Source organism: Argiope bruennichi, chromosome 10 (genome assembly GCF_947563725.1).
Source record: "Argiope bruennichi chromosome 10, qqArgBrue1.1, whole genome shotgun sequence".
Classification (NCBI taxonomy): domain Eukaryota; kingdom Metazoa; phylum Arthropoda; class Arachnida; order Araneae; family Araneidae; genus Argiope; species Argiope bruennichi.
This window is the reverse complement of record NC_079160.1, coordinates 73,958,572-73,980,339: the sequence shown is the minus strand read 5'-3', so window position 1 is coordinate 73,980,339 and position 21,768 is coordinate 73,958,572. Positions and strand designations below refer to the sequence as shown.

Genomic DNA, 21,768 nt, shown 5'->3' with positions numbered 1-21,768 from the left:
TGGGCATGGCGAATAATTCATGCACTTGTATTTTTTCTCGAGGAACGAAAAAAAGCGTAGTTCTGTTCCATAATATGGAATTGATGGAAAAGGATTTTCTAATAAAAGGACCTTGGATTATTCGATGCAGAATGTCGATATGGGTCGATGAACCTTATTTTTCAGCAATGCGAAGCACTTCTAGAACGAGAGTCCTGATGACAAATTTGTCACGAGTTAGAAAATTTCCCTGGACAGCTAAGAAACTGACAGAAGACTTGGTAGTCAATTTGATATTGAATTCTGTTGAAGAAAGCATGTTCAGAGTTGCTCTGAGGTTGAATATTTTGATAAGAAACGAAATAACTATCAAAATAAAGAATATGAGGCGCGAAAGAGTGTTTTTATTTGGCAAGATCTCTGTTAGAAATAATAAAAGAGATATTGTTTACTCAGTTCATGACAGTGTTATTTTTGGAAATAACGTTCATGAATTAGATTTCCCATTTGTTTTCAGTAAGGAAACGGCCGAAAGAAAATTAGGCAATGAAATTCAGGTAAATGACTTATCTTTGTTGTTTGAATTTTTTATTCCCGAAGGAACTGAAAGCTCTGGCATTGAATATTCTTCTAATGAGACAGTGACAAGACAACTGAAAGCCTATGTTCACCGACACAATGAATCAAAAAATGCGGAATCTCAAACTACAGATATTACCTATGCTTCAAATCTTGTAAATAACAATAATACTTCTGTATACACTGCAAATGCTGATTTCAAAAACTTGTTAGTAGGACATATTTCATTCCCCATGTCTGATTATAAAACAAATATAGGAACTCAGACATCAGATATTTCTTATGAAAATGGAATTTCTCAATCATCATCCTCCGAATGTGATAAAAATAATGGTATTCTAGTTTCAGCAGTTTCTGATCTGAAAGATGCTTGTGTGCAGACTTCTGCAACAGAAAGGAACATTCCTATTTCGGTAAATGATAATACGTGCAACATAAATAATTATTCTGTGCATCCAACTTCTGTGAAATGCTTGAAAAAAGCATTAAAAAAGAAAAGAGATGATGTATTCAATAAACGATACATATTTAAACCTTTTATTAAACGTTTGGGATTCAAGCATCCAAAATCAATGCTAACGAAATTTCTTATTACTGCACCAATTTATTCCGCGAATTTTAACATCGAGAATTTAGCTGACACACAATATCAAACTGAAGAATACAGATTAAAAGACTGTATCTTTCAGCAGAACGAAGCTAGTAATGAAAATTATAAAGAAATATTGACAAGAAATAATATAATAAAAAAATATTTCATCCAGAATGTGCATAATAAGGATGAAAGCAAAGAAGAATCGATTGAAAAAGATTCTTCCGATTTTCAAATATCTCACCATCAACTAAATTCAATTGTGAGGCCAAATGATGTCGATGTTTCCAAATATGCTTCAATTTTTCTTCTACACAAAAGATACCTTTTTATCCTATCGATTATTGTATTATGTCTATCAATTGCTTTTGGATACTATTTCTCAAGAAACTATTCATCTTCTGCGGAAAAACAGCTTTAGGCATTTAATTAGAGCATCTAAGTAACATCACATGCATTCGAGACAACATTGCAGATTAATATCACTGAAACAGAATGTAAAAGCCAGTTATTGTATTACACCTATCAATTGTTTATGATACTATTTCTCAACAACCTATTCATCTTCTGTGGAAAAACAGCTTTCGGCATTTAATTAGAGCATCTAAATAACATCACATGCATTCGAGACAACATTGCAGATTAATATCACTGAAATGGAATGTAACAACCAGTTACTGAATTATGCCTATCATCTCCTTTTGGATAGTATTCCTCTATTCATCTGCTGTAGAAAATCAGTCTTTGGCATTTAATTAGAGCATCTAAATAACATCACATGCATTCGAGACAACATTGCAGATTAATATCACTGAAATGGAATGTAACAACCAGTTACTGTATTATGCCTATCATCTCCTTTTGGATAGTATTCCTCTATTCATCTGCTGTAGAAAATCAGTCTTTGGCATTTAATTAGAGCATCTCAATTGCAACGCGCTCAATTGCAAAAAATTACAGATATGGATATCGAAATGCTGGATTATTTTTTCTGAAGAAAGAAAAAGTTTCATGGAAAAAAGCCATCAATCTATTGCAAGTGCTTACAATCATCATATTAAATCTTTGCATACAAAATGTACTTATTTTCTTTTATTTCAGTCGTCCATTTGAGAAATTCTGTTGATTGTGAATGTGTATGAAGGTAGTTGAAAAAAGCTGCTCAAGATTTCATTTGTATTTATGCAATCGAAGAGTCCTCTTATAATGATGGAAAAATTCTCTGTTGTATAACATCCGATTGGCAGTAGAAATAATAATTATTTTTTATGAGTGAAGAGAAAAAAATAATTATTGTGTTTCTTAAATGTAATAGTATTTATCAACATCTCTATTAACTGTCATATTTACTTAATAATAACTGAAATATCCAACTAATAAGTCCTTGTATAGTGATTTCTGAAGAAGTAAAAGTTTTTATTTGTTGTATCATTATTTGATCATTTTGTATTTCGATTATAAATTAATATTTTTATATATAAATTATTATTATTATTTAAGTGGATGATTTCCTAAAATTGACATTTTGATTCTTAACATAGTTTTTAAAGGAGTCTTATAAATGGTGCTATTTAAATATAAGGAGAAATAATTATTAATTATGTCAATATGACAAAAATTAGCGAAGGCTATCCCACTGCTTATTCTGAAAAGATTATAAAAATTACTTTTCCAATTTTGTTACTTTATATAAATCTCTGCACTACAGCTTTTTAAGCAGTTAAAAATAATAGTTTAAAAATATTTTAAAGTATTTCAATTTATAGACAGCGAAAAAATCATTTATATTTTGAAAAACTATGAAAAGTATTTTGCAACTACATCTGTAAATGATTTCTTACAAATGTTAATTTCATAGTATAAAATCGCATTTTCTTTGGTTGAAATAAGATGAAATGATGCGATTAAATTTACTTATATTTATAAATATGAGGGATGAACAGCTGGTTGCCTACGGCAGCCAATAAAATTAATCATTCTTTTATTTTAATAAAATTAATCATTCTTTTAGTTTAATAAAATTAATCATTCTTTTAGTTTAATAAAATTAATCATTCTTTTAGTTTAATAAAATTAATCATTCTTTTTATTTATTTTTTTATTTTAAGCCTCTCATATTAAAATATTTTAATTATCGTTTCAACATTCCAGTGAAAATTGCTATTATTCTCTTTAATATAAATAAAAAAAATTTAAAACTCTGCGTCTTGATTACATTATCATATATTATATTATACATTATCATAGATATGATACATTATTATATTATCATATAATATAAAGTTTCTACTATGCCAACTTTTAAATCGTTAATGAACAAAATCAGTTTAAAATATCATTAATCGTACTAATAATTAATATTTTAATTATTTTTTATTAATTATTTGAAAAAAAATTTACTTTCTAACCTATTATCTAAATTTAGATTCGGATTCAAATCGTTTTTGATAAAAATTGGATTAGAAATACTTTTAAAAGGATATCGTCTGCTAATAAAAAAATTACTAATGCATATAGTTTTATACATTAAATATGACATTTAAGACGAAAGTAGAATGTCTAGACTGTTTTTTTTTATTCTCGTTACGAGTTTAAAAGTCTAAAAACACAATTCATTGAGGAAGAAGAATTCTTGGAATTAGTAGGAGCATATCATATCTATTGGATTATCTCCAAAAAATTTAGATATTTATTTTCATTTTTTTATCTGATGATTGTGACGACATTTCCCTCGTTTGATAAGAAAGATTATTTGCAGACTATGCATAAAGATAATAAACATCGATAGAAAATCAAAAGCATATAATGGGAGCTTTTGTAAAAACTTTTATGTTGAATTTTTCCTATGAAAGATTTTTAAAAATAATGTTTTAAGTGTAGCAAAGCAAAAAGTTAGGAATGTCTGAAAGCTCTCAAATTACTAATAAAAAAAAGGAATTTTTCTTGAAGGATTTTAGATAAGAACAAATCTAAGTGATAAAAACAAAATTTACATAATATTACTCAGTTTACTGGATATAAAGTTTATACAGCTTATTAGAGGCAGTATTAGCAACATATATTATATAATTTATTTATGTATATAACTTTAAAAAAAGATACTGTGTTTAAAAGTATCTTTCAGTATTTTTTTAAATACTATATATATACTATAATTACATCTTACTTCAGGCCTTATTATCATGACTGCTTAAACTAAAATAACAAAACAAAAAAAAAATGAGATTTAAAATTTCATTTGATTTTCCAAAATCAAGCCACAAAATAAATCGAAGCTCTCAAAAATGTCTACTCTTATTTTAAAGATTTTAAATTTCTTTTTAAACTGATATTTCTAAGAAATTCAGTTTTAGAAGGAAATTTTACAGCTATTAGAGATCAAAATTATGACTTTCATGAACGTGAAATAGATAAATTAAACACTTAGGTTAATTTAATACAAAATATCTGCTAGTGAATATGAAAATGTTATAAAATTCCAATGGTTCAAATTACCCAATTACCGGAGGAAAAATAAGAAAAGTATGAGCAAAATTTTTCCGAGCAAAAATAAGTAATACAAGTGAAGAACCTGATTTCGATTGATATATTCAAAAAGTATTAAATATTTTAAAAAGTTAATTTTTAAATATTTTTCTTGATTTTTTTATTATATTTAATTTAATATGAAAAACAAAAGAATATGAGAAAAAAAAACCTTTCCAGATTTTCCCTATTACCATAAACAAAATCTTTTTGGACAATGTAATGAGTAAAACCAATGAAGCAACTAACTTCGAGTTATATGCTCACTAAATAATATTTTAATATAATATTTAAGGGAACATAATATAAATAATATTAATTCTGCTATGATTAAATTAATATCATTTAAATAAATTCATATCCCCCTAAAAACTGCCTTTTTTGTCAATTATTCAATTTATATCATCGGATCACTGACAACCTCTACTATATGAGTTACATAATTCTGAAATATTTATTATAAGATTCAATCTTTTAATAATTATTAATAAATATTGCATATTTTAAATATTTAGAATAAATTGGAAATTTATTAGTATGTTTCGTTTTCGAAATTTTTGTGATATGGATTTTTGACTCAAAAAATTATTTGGACATTTTAGCTTACTATTAAAAAAAATGGCTTCCTGATTTTTTTTTCTGACTGCATTTCAGATTTCAGATATATTACATACAAAAAATAATCGGAAATTACTAATACTTTTTATCCGCATAAGAAATTTTCAAATCACTAGATTTAATTTTAAATAGTTTTTAAAAATGTATTTTCATTTGTATATTAAACTGATTTTTTTTAAATTTATTTTCTTATTAATCTCAAAATTATTGTTTCTTAAAATTGCCAAGAGATGGCGCCACATAAAACTTGATTAATTTAAAATTAAGTTCTAAAAATACTGAAATAGTAAATCATCAGGGAATGTAAAATTATTTTTAGGCCTCTATTTCATTAGTATGGCAAATAAAAACTGATCCTGAGGGCCTTTTCATAGAAATATGAAATAAATAATGACCAATAAAAGGTTTTTATTTTACTTTATTAACGAGAATTTTATAAACAGTAATAAAGTTTTAAAAGGTTTCTACGACAAAAGAGAAAAATCAAACTGTGCATTTTGTTTTATTTTTATGTTTGTAAAGCAGAGTTTTGAAAAAAATTTGCCATCGAAATTTCATAATAAAACTTTGATGTCAAAGGTATAGTTACATTTTTGTCATATCATTTCAACCTTATGAAGTTAAATTGTGGTACAACAGATAATGCAATAACTAATTTTAACGTGTCAATTTCTAATACAATAAATTATCGATTATCAACGGTTGTTTATCTAAAATCTCTACTAATAATAAAGAAGTGTGTGTGTCCGGAGCTATAAGTACAAATCAAACTGTTGTACTTAGAGCTATGGAATTTGGGTAGATTTATACTATGGAAGGTAATAATGTACAACTAGGATGTTTTAAAATTTTAATTAATTCAAAATTAAGCTGACTGTTGGAATGTTCCAGATACTTCCACAAAACATAATTGAGCAAAAATAAAATAAATATTAAAGTATACACTGTACAAAATATATAATTAATGCAAATACAAATATCACCATTTGAAAAATTGTCTTTTTCACGTTATCAATTTAATAGCAATAAAATTTTTCACCAAATTTCAGCAATCATTAAAAGTAATGTTTTTACCTGATTTCCAATAACAGATTATTACCTTGAAATTCAAATATATTTTTATATTTTTACTAAATATTTAGCATTTCTTTCTTTTCTTCTATTGTTGTTTAGTTTATACATGTGTGTAGTTTACAAAACGAATAATAAACTGGAATTGCAATCTTTCAAAAGCTAAAAGATAGATGAACGACATATTTATGTATTTAATAATGTCACGATGTCAAGAAATTAGTCTTCATTAGAGATATTAAGGCACATATTAAATAGACAAGATAGTAAAATATGTAAGATAGTAAAAATAAATCAACTTTCATGTTTGGCAGCTTGACAGAATCTAGAATATGGAATTATTTTTAAACGATTTAACCAAAATTAAATAGAGCCAATATCCACAATGAATCAGCTTGTCTCAAATGGTGACTGGTCACAAACAAAATAGAGCTTTATTAACACAAGAAACAAAAAAAAAATTATTGTTCGTAAATAAAGAAAGCCATCAACATGCAAATACAAAAATATACAATTTTTAAAGTAAAATTCCATATGGACTTGCCCTACTGTACGTAAAAATTGTTAAAAAGAATTTTCGAAATGATTTATGTTCTTTGATGGCCATTTTTTCAAATAATTATCTGATAATTTATTTATCAAATTCTCTTGCGTCATCTGATTCTGTAGATAATGAAGATTCTGCCATGCATCAATTTTTGACAAACATGTATTATCATTTTCACTTATTTATTGAAGTACATAAATACGTCGGTATCTAAGATTTTTTTTAAATGATAGGTGAAAGACTGACGAGGATATACCAATAAAAAAAGAAGCAAATTTGCTATAAACTAAACGAAATTTGTTTTAAATAAACAATCACTCAGTTCCAAAATATTCTGGTAAACAAACGATAAGATGTCCAGAATGATGCAATAAGCTGCTGGCGAGTGAAAAATAAATAAAATCTATATTCCTTTTTAGCTATAATTTTTGATATTAATTTTACTAATTAAATACTTATTGAAATAAATTTTATTAATTACTAAAATAAATTATGTAATTCAGTAGTAAAGCATTTATGATAGCGGTATATTTTGATGATTTTGATTCTTTGCGAACTACTGAATTTCAGTGAATCCTTATATAGCAATAAAAATACTTAGTACATGCAAATTCTATTTTTATGAAACAAATAAACTATTAGACTAATGCAAAAATATCTTCATTTTGAAAAAAAAATTAATAAATTTACAATTTATTTCAATTACAATTAGTAAATTTGCAATATGAAAATTTTAATATTTTTATGTCAAGAATTTTACATTTTAATAGTAAAAAAAAAATTAAACATTAACTTATTAAACATTATTTCTATTACTTGTTGAAATTTTAATTTCTATAAATATCATACATTTTCACTTGAACAATTAATTTCTCACTTTATTTTTAATGAAATAAATTTCTTTTTTTAAAAAAAAAAAAAAAAAAAAAGAACTATATTTGGATATTATTAAATTATTATTCTCAGTTTTTATTATTTTGCTAAGGTGGTAAAGTACAGGGGGTCCCAAAAAAGTGGAACAAACTTTTTTCCCCTTAAATATTGCATTATTAGACAAATACTTCCATTTAAAAATTTTGATTTCATATTAAGTGGGTATTTGTATGGAAATCCTCATCCATAATTTATGCCTCCTGGATCATCACACAGTAGAACAATTACTCCCCTCCCCCCCCCAAAAAAAATTTTTTTTGATCCATCCATGCGCCTCCATCCATTCCCATCTCCATTGGCTATATTTTAAAAGTAAAATTATAGCCTAAATATATGTTCATCTGTTGTTCTTTCTTGGAATTTCTTTCAGTTATTCTGTTTTCTATGTTGCAAAATGCAAATTCTTCTGATTTGGAGTAAATATGACTGAAATACTTTCTTTACTGGATTTTAGATATTTTATTATAATTACTTACTAAATATAATAAGCAAATCTCTTATAAGAAAGTACAAAACAATCAACATGCAACTATAGTTATTATGAATCTCCTAAATTATATTCAGTAAATAAATTTTTTAAACGTAAGTGACTACGTTGAAATGTCGATTTTTTGGGGCAATTATAAATTTATTTTATTTAATATTCTGAATGTTTGAACTAGTGTCTTTCTAAAACCGTTATGATTTTGTATATAAGTCCATTTTTTTGAGAAGTGACACTGATTTCTATATTTGCATTTACATTCGTTTTATAGTTATTTTACTTCTTTAGATGTTATTTTCTCAAATTCTAATATTTGATTGAATTTTCTTAAGAAAAATCTCATACATTAAAATTTAAGGCACATTTTTAGTTCAAATTTTGTATAATAATTTCTCAATATCTTCTGCAGTTACTGAACTAGAGAATAAAGTAATATATTCGTTTAGAAACATTTTATATTGTTTTAATGATCCACAATATGAAAAAAATGGAAAATTTCGTATTATTTATAAGTCGCATAAAGAATGGATAGAAATGTAGCTTATTTTTATTTCAAGAAGTAAATATGATATTTCTTAATCTATCTGCAAAATTTTAAGCAAATCATTTGATAAACATTTAAACCAGAAGATTTTTGCTTTATACTATTTTTTTAGTCCAAATAAAGGCTGTTTCACACTTTTAAAAAAACTATTGCAACTTAACTGGTATATTTTGGTTTTATAGATGTTTTTGATTGTTATAAACTCATGATAATAATAAAAAATATAACTATTTTCGAACGGTTTTCAAAAAATTCATCCCGAAAACGTAGTCACACGAAAAGCATTTAGTCTCCCCCCTCCAAATTTCGTTTATTACTAAACAAACCTCTAAAATTTTGAAATTTCATGAATCCACTCTTCTTGATAGAGAATCAGAATAAAACCGATGATTTTCACAAAATTATCACACTTATATAAAAAGAATGATTAATAGAACAAAAATATTTAAGAATTCCTTTTTTAAAGAAAGTCTCACCTAGGACAAGACTGCAAAAGAGTAAAGGCACGATGATCATGAGAAAGGCCCTGAGGACAAGTTGTCCCGGAAATCCAATGAGATAAATGGTGTGATTGGAGAGCTTGTAAGATTGCAGACCCAGGCCTAAGATGTAGCCGGACACTGTTGCAACAAGCAACAGGAGCAGAAAGGCATTTCGCTTCATCCATTGTCCACACTGTAAGGAGAAGATCATTTGTTATTCAAATATTTACTTTGGAAGCTTGTTTGTATGCAGAACTAGAGTACTGCAAAATGATGTACATATTTCATGAAAGATTTTATTTTATTACTTGTTTTTATTTAATTTGAAGTTTCTTGTTTATACAGATAGAATTTTATAATCTTTTTTTTTTCACTCGCTTTTAAATGTGCAAGTTCTGAAATTCAGTGAAATTGAATATTCCTGATGACAGTACAATTTTTTAATATCTTTAAATCTTATTTATCAATTCATTGCTTAACTGCATTTTAGTTCAATGCAAGAAATGAAGGAAAAAATCAATCAATTGTAAAATTGATTTTTTTTGGAGAAGTAAAACGCATGCTTTTAATATCGTTATGAAACATAAAGAATGTTTTTATGTCAAGAATATAACTATATTCTATAACAAGAATATTAATACATAATGAGGCGCTAAAAACGCATCGGGAAAAAAAGAAATCATCCTAATGTGAGTGACAAAAAAAATTCTCAAACATTCATCAAAAATTATATTTTGAATGAGACTGAAGTTTCAGCTTTTAAAACGCTTCATATTTATATGATTTTTCGTCTCGTTTAGAGATTTTGAATAAAGGAAAATAAAGTTCTTCTTCGGTTTAAAGCCTAATGGCAAGAAATTTCTCAAAATATATTCCTCAAAAAGGCGTGAAATCTTTTCTTATACAGTCAGAAGATTCTATCAATAATACATAGCGAAAAATTCTTCTATATGTATTGTTGATTTAACTACTAAATTTTGAACAAAACCATTCATTCTTTTCTGATTAAAACTGGGCGAGTTGTGAAAAACTAAAAATCTCTATTTTCGATGTATTTCGCTGCTAATTTACTGTCTCTAGTGAAATATTAAGGAATCGTTTGCAAATTGCTGTATTATTGTGTTTCTTTTTCAAATTCTTTTTTAAAATAAATTTGTATCTAAGCTTAGATCTGTGAAGAGATCAATTTTAGTCTTATAACTGCGGGAATTTTTTTATCAGACATTTTTGAGAGCGCCAGTTTTCTTTTAAATGTGACTGATAGAAAAAGGAGATTAAAAAGATTTTAGAATTTATCATTTTTTCTGAAATACATTTCTGACTCAAATAATCTATACTTATATAAAGCTCAATGTGTGTGTGTGTGTGTGTGTGTGTGTGTGTGTGTGTGTGTGTGTGTGTGTGTGTTGGCGCTCTACAGGCCAGACCGTTTGGCCTACAGCTACCAAATTTGATACATGGAGGTCGGGAATGCGCGCCTGGGGGCCCTTTTTCTGAATTTTTAATTAGAATTTTAATTATTAATTAAAAACTAACTTTCCCGTCAAAAATCCACCTCCAATTGAGTAAGGCTTCAGTTTTTTTCAGGCTAGCAAGGATAGGCTCAACATATTTTCGGCTGATTTTTTAAACGATTCTATTTTTTTTTTTTTTTTTAGTATTTGATGCATTTAAAATTAAACATTGTTAATTAATTGATCTTTCAGATTCATTCTGAAGTACTTTTGAATTAAAATAACACAGAATAAAGGAAATTAAAAATTTCTAATCTGCATAGAGTTACCCCAACTGACGTAGAAAAATTCAAGCATTTGCTTTACTGTAACTGGCGATGAAAATTCACGCATGCACATTGTGTTCTGATTGTTGACAACTATTATCAACGGATGCAGACTGGATTTAAATTATTTGTAGGTTAGTTGTATGCTTTTGTAATTAAATTGTATTTATGTTATATATCTTTTGTATATGTTTATAGTTTTAAGTACATCGTTTTTTAAGTAGTTTTTTTAAACCTGTTTTAACCGATTATTTTAAACGATTCGTTTTTATTTTTTTAGTGTTTAATGTATTTAAAATTAAACATTGTTTATTAATCGATCTGATCAAGATGAATCTGATAAAATTTTGTTGATGAATTCTTGAGATATTACATAAATTAAGAAAGATATTCTTTAGTGCCTATAAAGTTTAAACGCTCAGTGACTCTGTTTTCAGTAATCATATTATAAAAAAAATGTTTTGTTTCAATAAAAAATATTATTATATTAATTGCAGATTAATCCTTTCCACTTAATATTATGAGTAAATTATATGACAATCAAAATTTGAAGTTTTAAAATATTTTGATGAAAAAGCTTTTAAAGCTAGAATTGCATAAAATATTTAATTATTAAAATTTTAACAAAGATTGACGAGCCGGCTGGTCGCCAAAAGCGGCTAGTATAAAATATAATTCTTGATATCATTCTAAGTATTTCTCCAACTTGATTGCTATCGATTTAGAGATTAGATGTTGAGCGGCCACGATAGGAGCAGACACCTTGTATTTTTCTTCGGATCATGACCAGACAAATTTTCAGGAAATCGTGTCATGAAAACCGTTGCCATTGGCAAACTTCTTAAAAGAAAGCTGCCAAACCTTTAAATAAGTCACATATCAGCAAGCGCTGGACATCTTTGTTTTAACTCTGAGAATATGAAGAAAAATATCTTCCCTTTTTCCCTGGTGTGACATCAATGACGTCTCCACAGCTGTGCGAAAATAAAAACAGTAAAACCCGTTTAACTCCATCTAATAAAGATATCCTTCATCCGTTCTCAGTTTTTTTTTTATATATTATTTTTTTTTATTTTGACAGTTTATTATTTCAGATAGATTTATTACAGAATAACTTTCTAGGACCTTAAGGGTGGACACTGTTACAGTTGATAATTTTTTAATCGATTTACAAGTTGTTATTTTGATGCAAAATATTCTCAGAAATCTTTTGTTTGTAAAATATAAGCATGATTAAAAATAAGTGGATGTGGGGCATTTTAAATTCATGGGCTAAAATATACAATTGCTCGAGGGGAAAAAAAGAAGAAATTGTTATTTTTTCACAGCTTTAATTCTAATTTTAAAAGAACATCTCAAGATTTTAGCACAGCTATAATGTAATAGTCAGCATTATTACATGGGATATTTCATCTAATATGTATATTGACATTTTTGTGACATTGTAAGAAACGTATTCTCTTGCAATAAAAAGTTATTCAAAACACATTTTTATCTCTACTGATATTAAAGATGCATTATGTATGTGACTGTGTGCATGTGTTGGCACTCTACAGATCAGTCTGTTTGATCTACAACTACCAAATTTGGAACATATATATATCTGGAATGATGGAAATATACTTTTTGGAGCAATTTGAATTATTACATATTACTTTAAATTTCATTTAATTTAAAACTGAACTCAATTTTGGCGCTTTTCTCGTTAATTTAATAAAATATTATTGAGAAAAATTAATTTTATACCTTTCAAAAATATTTAAAAAATTGACCTTTTAATAATATCAATTTAAAATCATTCAAATTTTTTTTCTGAATTTTAGTATTCTTTTATTTAAATGTTAGTTTAATTTCCAATAATAAATTACGTTGTAGTCTTGAAATTCTAAATATTTTCATTATTCTATCAAGTATTAAATCGGTAGATTTCTTTTCCATGGTTGAAAGCTAAAGAAAGCTTCTATTTAATATCAGTGTCGAATAAAAAAGTGAAATTATAGCCCAATCTCGTATTTAAGAACTAGAGAGTAATTAAAATAGCTATTGATCCTCATAAACTGCACGAAAAAAAAATTAAAGCAAAAAAAAAAAAAAAAAAAAAAGAAAGAAAGAAAGAAAAGTGAAATAAAAAGAACCATTCAAGACGTTAACTGTTGTTGGACAAGAGTGAAAACTAAATGTTTAGATACGGTACGCAGTTTTATATCATATTAGATTAATCGTATTTGCATACCAATTTTGAAGCAATATTAGAAGAATTTTGGAACGGACCTCAAAATTTTAAAAAGTACTCAATTGATTAGTATGGCGCCTGAGTCGTTGCACACTTTTCTAAATTCCCGCGCAAATTCTAGGAATATATTAAACATCTGATGGATTGAGAATATGCTGGAATTACTTCAGCGGCAATTCCTCAGTGAATTCGGGTTTCGAACTTAAGAAAACCTTCTCGTAAGCCGACTACCAGGACACTACAGAATATTATATTAAATGAAATGAAGAAAGAAGAAATGATTCAGTCAACAATTTGCTGCACATTATGTCTGATGCAAACTTAAGAATCAAAAAATACTTCTGTTTTAATTGTGTTTTTAGAAATTGATGATCCAATTTCGAAAACAATTTATTTAATAGAACCTAAGACATAATATTTTCTGCCGACTGAAGTATATTTCTTTACCAATTAATGACATTTTTAAAGATAAATAATCTACAGGAATTTTTTTATTAAAATTAAAATGATTTAGTGTCCCAAATTTGGTAACATTCCTCTATTATTAAATAAATCCGAAATATCAAATTAAATAAAACGGTAATGAGATTGAACAAAATAAGCATCCAAAAAGTATTAAATGATTTTCTCTTCGGAGAAAGTATTAAGATCATATTCAAAATAATCAATAGTCAATGGGGGTTTTTCATAAAAAAGTGTAAGATCCCTTTCACTAAAATGAAAATAAACGTTTTCTTGTGGATAAAAATAATGTTTTTGGGGGATCTCTTTGTGTATTTTCGAAATGGAAACATCACTAAATTGATCAAATATTTTGAAGCGCAATCCATAGACTATCGAAAAACAATTTGTATCGCTGATGAGGAGAAAATTAACCAAATCCAAAGCAATTGAATTTAGAATTTCAGGCATAGCAAAAAGTGAAAGATTAAAATATTTAAAGAGAGATTAGAAAGTGAAAAAGCATCAATAATCTAGTCGGAGAAACTAGTACAGGTGCATTACACTAAAAACTAGTACTAGTTATTAGTGTATGTACTAATAAAAGAGTATGAAAACAATAAGCAAAAAATAACATTAATGCAAGACTATAAGTGACATACAAAGCTGTTAGAGTAGTTCTTACTGCTATAATAGCCTTTTCAAGGTTTAAGTAATTTTGAACGAGGCGTTAAAGTCTCGTTCACACACTAGAGATGGGACAAAACATATTTGAGGCAGTGATAAAATTTGAATTTTTGAGTACGACAATTTCATGAATACACCGAGAATACTGAATATAAAGTAAAATATCAAGTCTCCGATATCAGTGCGGCAGAAATCTTGAAAGAACGGGATCATCTACTACTGACGAGAATCCTTAAACGAGATTGACGTGCAACACTTTATAAAATTGCTTGTGGATTTCAATGTTGGGACATCAATAAATCTGAAAGTGTAAACTGTTGAACGAATCATTTTTAATATAGGCTTTTGAAGCTAAAAGCCTCCTTGTGTATTGTTTTGACTTCACGGCAAAAGTTTTATGCCTTGCCTGAGACTTCAAACACCGATATTAAACTGCTGTCTGATGAATCTCATTTCAAACCCGTATGGAAACAACCTCATGAATCTATGGACTTTACATGTCAAAAAGGGCCCATTCAATCTGATAGGGCTCATGGGATGATACTGGGCATATAGAGTTAGCTCGATTGGTGGCCCCTGCATATATCAAGTGATGAATCTAACAACTGATAGAAATGTGAAGATCCTGTCCGTGCACATACACCCATTCATGTCGATTGTGTATTAAGAAAGATTTCGATAGTTCCATTAAGACAGTGACACACGCTAATCGTCGAAAATTGCTTCCGAGTCACCCCAAGAAAATTCTTTTGTCTTTTGACACTTCCATTGGTCATCTAAATAAGTACACACGAACACTATTGAACATATCTGTGATGTCTTATAACGTGCTATTCAGAAAAAAATCTCTACCACATAGATTTGATTCTCTACCACATGATATAGATTTGTGGAGTCCCCAGCGGTATCATACTGTGAACTGCCTCAAGTCTTTGCCAAGTCAATTCGAGAAACTTCTGTGTGCTCGTGGAGGTTCCAAACGGTACTAAGTGGATGTTCCATCGTCTCAATCTCTTGACTATGGTGTATTAAAATGATGATTTTGTAGAGACTAAATAATGTTTATTCATTAAGTGATGTGTAATGCGTCATGAATGCTGAGAGATGATACAAATCTCTCTACAAATCACATTGCTAGAACCTAAAATCTTCCTAATTTGGCCTATAGTTATATTTTGGTGCACATATTTTCGGCATGATGTGACTTGAATGTTGAAAAATAATTTTAAAATTCCAGAGGAAACATTGATAGACATAGAGGTATTAAATTTGCCACGTAGTTATTTTTACACTAGATACTCACAAAAAATAATTTTCCAAAATTTTAGATTTTCAATAACAATTTATTAAAATGTGAACTTCCTTTTCCGTAATAACTTCAGAACATGAATCACACAAAAACCTTTACATGCGCCAGTTTAAGCCTTTAATTAGCAAATGAGAAAAACTGTAGTAAATGTTGCATATTCTTAAAAAATTCCTTTAATTGAATTATTAGTTTAAAAAATTTTATTTTAATTATTACGAAGAAATATGAATACAAACACAGGCTTACGATACTCCTACTTGAAAAGCATTTGGAGGCGTGGAACTATATTAAAAGTAAATGAAAACACATCGTTTTTGAGAAACCATGATAAGTAAAGAGTTCAAATTCATACAACAAACTTTTCAATGACATTAATTTTATTTCTTTTCAATTTTTCCTTTAATTTCAATAAATGATTTTTAAAAAAATTTCGGTATTTCAGCATACATTTTACAGTTTTATTTACTAGTGTTATTTATTTTGAGATGATATTAAAAACATATGATTAAATAATAAAATTTGATTGAATTTATTATAAAAATAAAAAGTATTGTTACAATTTGATCTTAAATATTTTTCTTTCCAGCAGATTCAATCACTCTGGTCATCTTAGATTGATTATATTCGAGAAGTGTTGCGAAAGAGAATTCTTTTGAATATAGCTTTAAAAAATATTTAGTGATTAGTAAGTAAAACTATGTTTTGTTTGTTTGTTTCTTATGGCACTTGCCACTGACAAGCCCGCTGTTACGAAGACAGCGATTTAAGCCTGAGGGGGAACGTCTCTTATTTTTTATAGCAGCGCCAACTAGGGCCAAGAGTACGACTTTGCCACTCACGCATCATTCATTCGCTTACACAACCCCTTTTTACAGGAGGGCACATTCACACATCTCACAGATAGAACAACAGAAGAACAACCATGCCCAAACCGGGACTCGAACCCGGGACGCCCAGATCACGGGGAAGACGAGCTACCCCTATGCCAGGACGCCGGCAGTAAAACTACGAAATATTTACACAAAAAGGAAATTCCAGAATTATTTTTTTCCAATTTCGACAATTTTCACAACTGATTCAAATTGAAATTAAAATTAGATAATCATGAATGTTCAATCACTTAATTCGTTTGACAAAAGCTGATAAAGAAAATTTAATTTTATTTTACTTTTAATTTAAAATTAATTTCTTTAAAAAATCTAGTTCATCTATTCTTTAACCCTTTAAAGGGCCATTTTTTCTAATAATATTTTGTTAAAATATTTTTAGGCTTGAAATTAGAATGAGAAAAGGGATTCATTTAGCTTATTAGATAAATTTAATTTGAATAATTAATTAATTTGCTTAATTAATAATTAAGTAACAAATCAAGACACATCATTTTGTGTGAGATAAAGAACTGAAGCATTTAAGTTTCTGTCTTTCTAAAAAAATTTGTCACAACTTATGCCAACTTACATAACTTAATACAAAGATTGATAAATTTGGTGGGAAGCATACTTCCCACGGCCCTAGAAAGGATTAACATTAAGTCGTTTCTCTAAAAAGTAGATTTCCTAGTAGATCCCCAAAATTAAATTAAATTCAGGAAAACTCTGATGTTGTCTTTTAACCCTGGATTGTCAAAATTTGGGGCTTTCCCGGTTAATCCGAAACGACTGGTTACCTCCTACAACAATACTGAACTCTAAATGAAATATTAGTTCGTTTTGCAGTAAAAATATATCAATTCTTTTGTAATACCAATAGAATACTTTTGCGTAGGGCCAGACTTAAGTCTTCTTGTTTCCGTTAGGTAATGAAAATCTAGGAACAATTTTTCCTCCAAATTTTTAGTTATTGTTTATTACTGATTAATTTTATCTTTATATAAGAAGTTTTAAATGGCAAATTTTGACAAACTGAAGACTTTAAACACTTAATTGCAGATCAGTTTCTAAAAATCTGGTTTCGGTATATCGTGTATAAAAAAATACACAACTGAAATTAAAAAATACTTTTATAGAAAAAAGTTTTTAAAAACTTTTATTTTTATATAAAAAGTTTTAAATGACAAATGTTGGCAAACTGAAGAAGTTAAACACTTAAATGCAGATCAGTTTCTAAAAACCTGGTTTCGGTATATCGTGTATAAAAAAATATACAACTCAAATTGAAAAATAATTTTATACAAAAAAAGTAAAAACAAAAATGACAAAACTTTTCCTAGCACTTTAAATTTTAAACAATATTAAATAACGGGAGGGGATATTTTTAAAAATTATAAAGCATCATATTTTTAAAAATTATAAAATAAAGTAATATAAAACTTGTAATTGGTAATTAAATAGAACTTTTGTTAGAACAATTATGCAAAATTACTTTAAACAGTAATTTCGATTGAAAAACAATTATAATTAAATGAAAGCAAAAAAAAAAATATCAAGCAATTTTCAAAATATCACAAAAAAAGCCCATCAGCAATTTCCTAATTCACCCGTTTAATAATCCGGAGCTGACTTTGAGATATTCCTAAATAACAACTTATATTAAAGAATAGATAAACTAGATTTTTTAAAGAAATTTATTGCAAATTAAAAGCAAAATAAAACCAAATCTTCTTTATTAGTTTCTGACGAACGAATTAAATGATTGAACGTTCATGATTATCTAATATTATGATTGTGTCGATTTGAGACATTTTTAAATATATTAAACAGTCTATCGGAAGAATATTTATCAACTATAAAGTAAAAATAATATTATACTTTTTTTATAATATTATCAAAAAAACTATATCCAATAAATTTTTTATTCACACCTTTCATCGTTCAATTTTTGAAATCTTGAGCTTTCTAACGAAAAGTAAAGAAACAGCTAGCATCAAGGCATCAAAAAGCTATCAATAATGAGGATAAAAAAATGCATTTCGTAAACTCTTCATTCACAAGTGAAAACAATTACGTCATTCATTTCCAAAATTATCAAAAGAGAATGCCACTTACTCCACAACCCTGATCTTTCCTCTTTTTTTTCTCGCGAGATTTCGCGGTTTTCCGGTCTTCAACTTCTTCCACCGCCATCGGAAAATCCTCACAACTTAGATGTCATACAGCGGTACTGATTTAAGGACCTACGAAGAGAGGACCCAGGGTGGTCATGTGACATCCGTCCGCAATCTGACACCAAACGATTCTGAACGCATTTGTGGCCTCCGCTTACACTTCTTTATTTTTCTTCTCTTGTCGTTCTTGATTTTTTTTCCACCCCTAATTTGAAGAGGACCGATACAGATCGTCTTTACCAGATTCTAATGCTTCGACCAACAGCCCACGCAGTTAGTCGAGTTAATGCCTTGACTTTTTTTTCCACGCGGAGTGGGAATTTGGTGTGATCCAATCGGCGGTGTGACGAAAGCATCCCAAGAGCGATAGTGTCCCGTTTTTGCTTTCATAGAATCTTTTTTTTTTCGTTAAATCGCTGGAGATTGTGTAGCTGAAATTCTTAATAAACATCGCGACTAATTGAAGAAGAGCTAATCTTAAAGAGGAGTGATTATGAAAGAGTTAAAGCCTCTTGAAGAGATGATGATAAGAAAGCGGAGTTGATATGAACAAAGAAAGTCATGTTTTCGCTACATCGTTGGTTTACAAAAGCATATCTAAAAGTTATAAAAAGCAGTGCTTAAGAAAAGGTTTTATTTTGTTGGAGGTTTATTGCACAAAAACTATTTTTGCTTTCATATGTGAGACACAATGTTGTTATCAAAGCAGTGGCAGATTTAAATAATTGGCAGACCCTGACACAAATTTGACCGACGGGGGGAGGGGGGAAGGTGAAGTCTAGAATTTTTTTTCTAGTATTTTCAAATCATTTAACTTTTTAAATTTATTAAATTTTTTGCACTCGAGCATATTCAAATAGAAATTATGTATAGTTTAAGTTTTGGAACTTTATTTTAACAATATTCTTAATCCTACAGTGCATCGTGTAGCCATTTGGCTAACCGTTTTTATTTCCATTTATAAGCTTTATATGACTGTTCCAAAAGACTACGATGAGTGTTTGGAAATCCTTTTTTAAATCCTTTTTGATAATTTGTAGAATAGACCTACATATGACAATAAAAGCTTTAGGATTAGATTTAATTTGTAGAATAGACCTACATATGACAATAAAAGCTTTAGGATTAGATTTAATTTGAAGAATAGACCTACATATGACAATAAAAGCTTTAGGATTAGATTTAATTTGTAGAATAGACCTACATATGACAATAAAAGCTTTAGGATTAGATTTAATTTGTAGAATAGACCTACATATGACAATAAAAGCTTTAGGATTAGATTTAATTTGGAGACTTGGGAAAATACCATAATGTAAGAATAACTCTACTATTAAAAATACTATCAAAATATTTTTTGCACTATAAGAAATATATTGATAAAAAGGGACTTTCATTTTTATTGTAGAATTGTTATAATATATAGAATTGTTATTGTTCCGTCACTGAGATATCGTTTAATTCATAATGTAACCATTTGGCTCATTTTAATATTTTTTTAATTCATGAAAGGAAATAATTATAAATAATTTTCCTAAATTATATACAGCTATTCAAAACACACACGCACGCACGCATGCACGCACACACGCATGCACACACACACACACATGGGAACTAATGTGTGCCTATCCTCTGAAAGAACTCACTAAAAACGGTGTCTAGGGTTAAATATAGGTTCCATTGTATATCTTTACAGTTTTGATACATATTACAGTGTGGGCACCTCATCGTGCTACCATGGTTCACAACCATTCAACCCGAACAGTTCAGTACGCGCTCTCTAGTCTCATTCATTCATTCATTATTCACTAAAGTTAGCGTTCTCCCTGGCGCCGCCTGCGCCATCTCGTGGAGACTGTCCTAACCGTTTCTACACACACACACATATATATTATATATATATATATATATGAGCAGATGGTTTTCGTTATATCTCGTAAACTACATATATGTTAGAAAAAATGGGTTTTAGTAATAATCACCATAGTAATCCTACAGGACTATAGAAAATTCCTGTAGGATTACTATGGAGTTCTATCATGGAGTTCTCTACTGCGCATATGCAGATTTTTTTCGTTGTAACTCGTAAATTACATATGTTAGAAACATGGGGTTTTCACTTAGAAGTACTCCCGGGTGTCCTCTAAGTCCCTGCAATTTAGGATCCAGTTCACATGCGCAGTATGGATTTTGCTTAATTTTGGTCAAATCATCTATACCATAGAGTTCGTATGGGTCTCGGGATGTCGATGACGTCAACTTCCGAAAGTTGTTATATCTCGGCTTCTATGCAACATAGATCTAAACACTCGTCTCGATTAATAGAGTCGATTGACATTTTTACCGAAATTCAGGTCTCGATAGGGTCAACGAGCGGGTCTCGAAATTTAATAATTCGAGTTACATTACATTTGCTCATATTGTTGGATAGTACTGGCAGAAATGCACGTAGCGATATGGATTTCATGTTGCTACTCGGAGTGATTCGCGAGTTACGGGTTTTTTTACGGGTTTTTCTCAAAGTTTTAAAAAATTGAATTTTTGACCTCGTTTTTGCAAAAACTCTCTTTACGACTGGCATTGATACATTCTATTCGGTGTCCTCTATCGAACGATACAAAATTTACGTCGCTTACGTTATTAGAAGCCGAGAAACGGAAACAAGAACGAACGGTAAAAGAACATGATGTTATTTTGGTTAGGGGGGGGGGTGAAGCTCGAAATCGCGTAGGCAATGAATAAATCATAAATGGGACGTCCTAAGATTTCTTCCGATGAAGCCTTGCAAAGAAAAAAAGAAAAGGGAAGAAAGAATAAACAGAGGCCGGAACAAAACCTTCAATCAACAAAAACGAATGATGAAAATTTAAAATTAGAAACTGATCGAATTAAACATGAACGTAAAATAGCTTTACAAC

General features: G+C 28.5%; 1 protein-coding gene across 1 annotated transcript in view; it reads right to left on the bottom strand.

Moving 5' to 3' along the window:
• Positions 1-19,131, bottom strand: part of LOC129989027 (excitatory amino acid transporter 3-like) — a 50,273-nt gene extending 31,142 nt beyond the window's left edge. Inside the window, exons 1-2 of the mRNA XM_056097336.1 lie at positions 18,789-19,131; positions 9,349-9,547 (exon numbers count right to left, since the gene is read on the bottom strand). Coding sequence (XP_055953311.1) covers positions 9,349-9,547; positions 18,789-18,866 — 277 coding nt within the window. The 5' untranslated portion in view covers positions 18,867-19,131. The remainder of the gene's footprint in view (positions 1-9,348; positions 9,548-18,788) is intronic.
• Positions 19,132-21,768: the final 2,637 nt, after the last annotated feature.